The sequence below is a fragment of the Cetorhinus maximus genome, chromosome 17 (genome assembly GCF_964194155.1).
Source record: "Cetorhinus maximus chromosome 17, sCetMax3.hap1.1, whole genome shotgun sequence".
NCBI classification, from domain to species: Eukaryota; Metazoa; Chordata; class Chondrichthyes; order Lamniformes; family Cetorhinidae; genus Cetorhinus; species Cetorhinus maximus.
Genome location: NC_135895.1, coordinates 5,802,904 through 5,811,162, shown reverse-complemented (window position 1 = coordinate 5,811,162; position 8,259 = coordinate 5,802,904). Strand labels below are relative to the sequence as shown.

At 36.4% G+C, this 8,259-nt stretch overlaps 1 protein-coding gene across 2 annotated transcripts in view; it reads right to left on the bottom strand.

Annotated features, from left to right (window-relative positions):
- Positions 1–1,804: 1,804 nt before the first annotated feature.
- Positions 1,805–8,259, bottom strand: part of syde2 (synapse defective 1, Rho GTPase, homolog 2 (C. elegans)) — a 126,405-nt gene continuing 119,950 nt past the window's right edge. For both annotated transcript variants that reach the window (XM_078560660.1, XM_078560662.1), the window contains exon 7: positions 1,805–5,504. In XM_078560660.1, the coding sequence (XP_078416786.1) occupies positions 5,002–5,504 (503 nt within the window). In that variant the 3' untranslated portion in view covers positions 1,805–5,001. The remainder of the gene's footprint in view (positions 5,505–8,259) is intronic.

Sequence of the window (8,259 nt, the reverse complement as noted above, 5' to 3'; positions counted from 1 at the left end):
GCCACTCCCTGTAGTCCTAGATATTATTTCTTTCCAAATAATTGTCCAATTTTCTTTTGAAAGCCACAATTGAATCTGCCTCCACCACCCTCAGGCAGTGCTCTCCAGAAAAGAGGAATACAGGGGCACGGTGGGAAGAGGTACTTAGACTGGGAGGTGACTTGTGTAGAGTCTAACATCAAAGACTAGTTTATGTGCTGTAGGTTCTTCATAATTGTGATCACAAAGTAGAACCAAAGAGAATTATCATTGGATTTGCTCAACTAAGCATATTGCCAAAATAAATACAAGTAAAGCTGGTTACACTATACCACTTTCATCTAGCATACCTGTATTCATTAAATTCCATGGAATTATGCATCAAAAAAGAAAACACCATTCGTATTAAACACTGACTTGCGAACTTGATATCTTCTTTAGCAGAATGAGAACTCAATGCAAGTTTTAGTGGACACTGCATTCATAACTCCCACCATGCTTAGAATATATTTATCTAATCCACAGCTATAGTTTTACCTATAATTAGAAAACTAAAATTAGTGATTGAGAAGCCAATATTACAAATTCGGTGCTCCAGATATGTGGTCAAAAAATATTTATTGACAATTAAATCTTTTCCACATATACTAGCTGCATTCTGATCAGAGGTACTTTTGCCTGTTCAAGGATTTAAGGTTGAATCAAATCTAGTGTCAGTGACTTTTTACAGTTATTTTAATAGATTCCCAGTTATTGGAGACTGGATGGATCAAGTCTCTTGTTTAGTAGCAAACACCAAAGCTATACATAAACTTCTGTCAAGTTTACACTATCCAAAAATTAATCCCATGTTCTTTAACAGTGCAGATTTTGCCTGTGCTCTTGTCTATGAGGAGAATTTCACCCCCCGCAAAAAACATTACATTGCTGAAGTGAGGGGCATGCTGCTGGAGCTGTTTGTTTTGCACTCATCAGGACAAATGCAAGAATGCCAAATTTCAAATGATCACAGCAATTTATACTACAGGAGAAAGGTGTACCAATTAGTTGGCAAGTCAACTCAGTTGAAAGGCAAAGTATCTCAAAAATTTGAAGTTAAGCAAGCCATTTCACACTGCTAACATGCAGTGCCTACTCGAGTGGTATTTTCCACTAACAGGATGCTGTCGTCAGTCCAAAAAATATGTTCCGTCTACCACACAATTGAGCAATGTTGTGTATGAATTTCAGTGTCAGTGCAATGCCAGGTATGTAGACTGCAATTTTCCAACGATTGGCTGTTCGAATCAATAGCACGTTCCTTCATTTGTGCCTATAGTTCCCCGCAGCTTTCTCCATGGTAACGCCTTGGCCAGAGTTGACTTGCCAACCAATCAGCATCCTTCTCTCCTGTAGGAAAAGCTGTTGTGATTGTTTGAAATTTGGCATTCTTATGTTTGTCCTGATGCAAGGCACAAAGCTTCAACATCATTTCTTTCTTCAGCAATATTTAAAAAGCATTTTGCTCTTTAGGCCATACTGCGTGAGTATTTAATGCATTTTTTTATTATTGATGGTTTGAAAAGTTTTATTTCTAAAATGTCTATTTTATTAGCTATGCTGAGGTACAGTAAACTACTTTGTAGTCTATTTAAAAAAAATTATAAATGAATTGCGCATTCAAGTAAACACACTGTAGCCTCATTGAAAAATTACTTATAATACAATATATATATTGCATATATTGATGTGTATAACTATATGTCATTAAACTACCCTAGATGGCACATATAATATTGTACAGAAATTGTCCAACTACCATTTTAGCAGTATCAGCAAAACTGAATTTGTTAAATATGCATTTTTAATATTTGTGTCACAGTACAGCACAGTACTCAAAAATCAGCACATATAGTCATATTTACAAGTTTAGTGATACTTTATCAGGTTCAAAGTAACTATATTTTTGTGTAACAGATAATGCATATGGGATTACGAAAACACAGGAATAAAATTTTCAACTGATAAATTAGAGCCTGAAAACCCTTTTACAAAGAATCTTTAAGCTGTGAGGAGTGTTAATTAAAAACAACACAATCCAATTTGTTCATATTATACACTGTATACAAATTGGTAGATCATTTTAAAAGCAAGTTAAGGAACAGGATAACACACCTGTGACATTACTGCACTGGCTTTTTAAATTCATTCTGTTACAAGAAGGCTTCTTATTAAGTGGTTAAGATTACATCCATCGGTTTTTCAAACAAAAAATTAAGGTCAAAATGTTTGAAAAGTAAAAATAGCAGTATTAAATAGTTTAAAATCTTAATCCCATTGTTACTGCTCTGGATGTAAATGAAACTGCCAAATGTAATCCCTCAAGAGTAGATTATTTAATTTTTATTTTTGTATTTGTTATTCTTCAAAATAAGTATTTTTCCACATCCCGTGTCATGGAACTAGATATTTCAAGGATACTGTAAATTTTCATTCCAAATGTTAACCTACAAAGGGAAATCTAGGCTATGCCAGAATGTCTGTTGCCATGTTTGACTGACTCAAATGTAAATATGCTGTTTGCACTCAATTTTGTAATCAATTCATTAGCTTAATTTCGGCTGCAGATTTGAATAGGTCATGTAGCTGAAAACCTAGTGTAATTTAAATTAAAAGGGACTAGGTCAATTAAAAGGGGAGAATCACAATTCTGAAAGCCGAGAGCCTCAAAAGCAATCTCAATTCACTGGCAGCCCTTGCCAAGGCAAGAAGCACAAAGAACTAAGAAAACAGGCAAAAACTAAGGGAAAGGAATGAAACAAAGCCCAAGGCGCAGGAATACGGTGCATAGAAGTAATGATCAGGGCTAATGAAATTGGTATGATTATGCAGGGCTGTTTTAATTGGATTCAAAAAGGTAGCACTGGGTATACCAGTATTAATCAGCACCTTGCAGCATATAGGTTACAACTAGCACAAATGCTTTGAGCCAATGCAAATATATTTTTGGCCGGTGTGGGGGGGAAATATTAAAATCTATTTACCCCAACGTGACTGTGCCCTTTGCATAAACTTAGACATAGCTATCACTCCCAATTTCAAAATTAATATTTAAATGAAAGACTTGCCTGTTTAAGATGACCGCTGATTCAACCTCCCACCACCACCTTCTCAAGCGCAATTAGGGATGGGCAATAAATGCTGGCCTGTGAAGCCCACATCCCATGAATGAATTAAAAAAAACTGACTGTAGTGTCCAGTGAATGTCAGTCAGATGTAGACGCTGGAAATACCAGAAAAAGGTAAATCCTAAATGCTACTTCAAACTAAATTGTGGGGGAAAAAGGGATGCCAGTTCAAACTAGTAATAAACAAATTTAGAATTGATGACAAAATCATTTCTGATAGAAAGAATGGTCAATTCTTTGAATGTTGAATGGATTTCTACATACTGGTGTAAGCAAAATCCCTGGCATTGGTTAGAAACAGTTCAAAATTGTGGTAGTCAAGGGGACAGGGAGGGGGACTGCAGAGTTTCTTGATGGATTACTTTCAGATCTCTATCAATCTTCTAGCCAGTTTTTAAAGCATTAGCCAGGTTAAAAAAAAAATCAAGACATACAATTCCTTTTACAATACAAGGACAAATGTTGGTTAGGAGACCATCCTGAACACCTTCCTTGAGAGGACAACTTGAGGATCTCCATTTAGTCAGACATTGTTTGGATGCTCTGTTCCTATGACTCAGCTTTCTGTATTCAGTGGATTATAACAAATAATTTGTTTACAAAAAGATTTTAAATGAAAATCCACTCTACACTTTGTACAAAGTATTTGGTTTGAAGGAATTTCAAATTTTGCATTTAGCGTGCCAATGTTTATATTGCATTTCTTTGTAGATTCTCATCTAACTGTCATTAAAACGGAAATTCATCAGTTAACATTACAGAAAGGTGACAGAAAATAGATAAAAATGAATGTAAAATGTACCCAACACTATACACAAATCAGCCTTTCTTTAAAAACACAGGCTAACAGTTTTAACTGAGAGTCATTATCCATTCACATTTCCTATCTGCTTAAAGATATGGACAATTTGAATATAAAACACCCGTTTTAATGCTCTGTTAATAGGCTTAATTATCAATACTGACGTGACAAAAACATAATACCACAGCAGATATTGCAAATGATCAGCCACATTATGTTGAGAACACTTCCTCACAGCTCTCATCATCATGCATTTTACTGTATATATTTATATATGCTACATTTCCCAGGCAGTACATCTAACAGTTTTTGGCCTTCTGGTAGGTGCGTCACTATAAATGATGTGTCCACACTTTATCAAAAATATAATGGGTTAGAAAAATATACCATTTGTTTTGATTTGGGTTTAAATACAGTTACAGAGACGTGTTAATAAGAAAGGAAACAGTTTACAATATTTCTCATCACCCAAAAAAATGTGCAGGGTTTTTTGTGGAAATGGTCTCTTCATAGCAGCCTTGGTATTACATTGCAAATGAAAGGTGACCAGCAAATCACTAACTGGTAATTATTGCTGAAAGAAAAAAATACTCTGTCACATTGCAGAAAGATCTGCCAAGCAGCAACCATCCTCAACAATGAGAATGATCAGAATTAAACACTTTAGCTTCTTAAAGATGACTCAGGTTTCAGTCCTTGAGTGTGTCTGCTGAGTGGCAATGGCTAATCTCCTTCAAAAAGTCCTTATTAAAAGCCTGCTTTATAAGTGCATCAGATAACATTCCTACCTGAACACAGTGCTCAGTCTACAGTACACTTAAAAAAGATGCCTCTAAGGCACCACATACCCCTAAGGGTCAATCTGCTGGAATTCTTCCAATAAGAAGAAAAAAAAGTTTACATACAAATGTCCTGGAATGCATGAAATGAGCCAGATGACCCAAGATGGTTCATGATACTTCTATATCCAGAAGTGTACTATCAAAAAACAGCTAATAAAACTGTTCCGTTGGGCCTGCAATGCTATTCCTCTATCCCAGAATGAGAATTATTTTAGTAAGTGGCATTCAGTTTGTTTTTGCTGAGTTCTCGTTCTAAATTTCCAATTAGTGTGTCAATACTTTCTTGAAGATCTTTTAGGTTCACTCTATGCCCAAGTGCTGGATTAATCTTCTGCATCCTTACATAGGCCTCATATGTTTGCTCTTTGGACTTAGCCTCTGCATGCGGTTCCATCACACACTTTGTCCTGTCCGCTACTGTATTCTCTTCATCACTTCCAGTATCTTCTGAAGGGACATCATCATAGTCTGCCTCAATGCTATCTTCCTTTGATCTCAGAAGGTAACTTTCACCACAGCTGCTCCAGTCTCCAGCATAACGGTTACTAGGACTGTCGAGTCTGACCTGCCTGGGTCGTAGTACACCAGTCGCCTCAGCATTTGCCAAGTTTAGCACTGCAGGTCTCTGCTTCCTCCTCCTCACATAATTAATTGGCTTATTCTGTTCAGAAGATCCGTTGCTTTCCATATGCTCTTTGGTACCCACATTTTGCACTGTAATAGAAAAACATAGGGGAACATTCCCCCAAAAATATGAAATATAAAATTTAAGGAATATAAAATTTAAGCTCTTCAGCTACAAGATTTCATTGCAAATTAGCTTGGTTAAATTGCAACTGCTTTTGTGTACCTTAAATAACCAAGCTAATTTAGAATTTTTTTTCCCCACTTTACAACTGGTTATAACACTCAACTTTCACATAGCAGCAACAATGTGTTCATCTTACACTGTGTGTTTCATTTCTTGTCTTGTGCACAGTTCATCAAACATTCTACTGGTAAATCCGGATACTCTTAATTTATGCAATACCTTATAATTATTGCTAACATTAGTTAGCTGTAGTGGTGCAGCTAATGACCAAAGTCCTTTCCCTGTGAAGTGGAAGGTCTGTCTTCAATTTGGTGCCTTCACAAATTAAATATCTTTAGCTCCTTCACTAACCTTTATCATTGAACAGTTTGAAATTAAAGCATAGATATGTTTCAAAGTAAGTGGAAAGTTGAAGAATTCCTATGTAAAGCTAAATTTGGTTGCAGCAAACACCATCATTCATTACGATGATTCCGTTTCAAGCTTCAACCACACCAAACACATGCCAACCTTGACAACTACATAGTAGTACAAAAATTATTACAATGGTGATTTAATTATAGGGTAGTGAAAAAAAATTAAATTGCATTCATTCTTAAAATTTAAGAGTTCTGCATCAGTATGTACAAGTACAGTTGGACAACAGCAAAAAAAATGTTGGTGGTTATATAGTTTCATTTCAGAAAAAGTCTTCATTGATAAGGTAACTATTACATTGTGTAATTCATTTACTGAAACATACAAAAGTAAGGCTTGTTCCCTGCAAGATTAGCTTTGTTCACTTTACAGCGCTAAGAACTTCTGACCTCATGAACTTAAATATATAGTCCAGTCCTTATACAAACATCCATTTCCAATAGCACAGCGGTTTTCTAATGATTATTTCAATCATACAGTTTAGTCCTGCACTCAGCTTTACATTTACATGTTTCACATATATTGGTTCCAAGAATTTGCAAATATCTGTCGCATTTACATTACAGAACCGCTTCTAATCAAGCTGCCTCTGTAACTGTATTAACTACTGTGCAATTATCCCAAAAGAACAGTCTGCAAATGTAATGCACACTGTCAATGCAATGTTGGACATGTACAATTTAGCTCAAACCAAAAACAGTTATTTACTTTGTCGGAAGAGAAGCACCGCAAAACATTTCAGGCAAGGTGTTTTTAGGTAAGGTGTTTCAGGTAATTAAACTGAGGAATGTGTGCAAGAAAGCAGCTAGTACTGTGGACAAGAGTTCTGTTTGACAAGAATTGTAATGTTTTTTCACAATGCAAGAGTCAAAATTGCACAACTTTTAGCAATTTTTAAATGTAAAACACTCAAGATTTAAGGTTTATACAGGTCTTCCTTTAATAAAACTGTTGATCGATACAATGCTTTTAGACAAAATAAATAGGTATTTAATTTTGCTGGTTGCATCACACTTATGATGCCATAATTAATACTGGACAAGTCAGATCCCAGGTTGAAACCTGGTTTGATAGAGCCTAACTTTTTCTTTTAGAAACTGTGGAGGAAAATTACTGAACAAATTCACAGGAGAATGCTGGTGAACTTATATTTCTTAAGCAAGTAAACTATATCACACTGAAAAAAGTTGGAAAGCTCTCAATACAAATACAAGATGATGCTTCCAATTTCCCCTATTCCTTCCCCCAGCAATATCTTTATATAGATATTAAAACCAGTGAAAAGTTACCAATAGCTTGACACAAAGGCTTCTCGCTTGGGACTGGCACAGTTGAGAATGGTTTTCTTTTGGTTTTCCTGAGCATTCACTTGGTGCTTCTCAGCCAACTCGTATCTCCACCAAATACCCAAAAACCACACCCTAAACTCACTGTTTCTTCAACTAAAGGACAAACAAAAATGAGTTCCCTAAACTCAGTCTTCCAGTAGCACTGGACTGAACTGATCACTTTACTGAGTCCTATAACTGATTATTCAGTTAACTACTGTCCCAACAGCCTTATAGTATTTTGCTCAAAATCAGACAGCTTAAAATTCCTGTCCTCTCTTTGACATATACATAGAAACATAGAAAATAGGAGCAGGCCATTTGACCCTTCGAGCCTGCTCCGCCATTCATTATGATCATGGCTGATCATCCAACTCAATAGCCTGCTCCTGCTTTCTCCCCATACTCTTTGATCCCTTTCGCCCCAAGAGCTATATCTAACTCCTTCTTGAAAGCATGCAATGTTTTGGTCTCAACTACATTCTGTGGTAACGAATTCCACAGGCTCACCATTCTTTGGGTGAAGAAATTTCTCCTTATCTCAGTCCTAAATGGTCTACCCCATATCCTCAGACTGCGACCCCTAGTTCTGGACTCCCCCACCATTGGGAACATCCTTCCTGCATCTACCCTGTCTAGTCCTCTTAGAATTTTATAGGTTTCTATGAGATCCCCCCTCATTCTTCTGAACTCCAGCGAATACAATCCTAATCGACTCAATCTTTCCTCATATATCAGTCCCACCATCCCAGGAATCAATCGGGTAAACCTTCACTGCACTCCCTCTATAGTAAGTACATCCTTCCTCAGATAAGGAGACCAAAACTGCACACAATATTCCAAGTGTGGTCTCACCAAGGCCCTGTACAATTGCAGCAAGACATCCCTGTTCCTGTACTCAAATCCTCTTGCT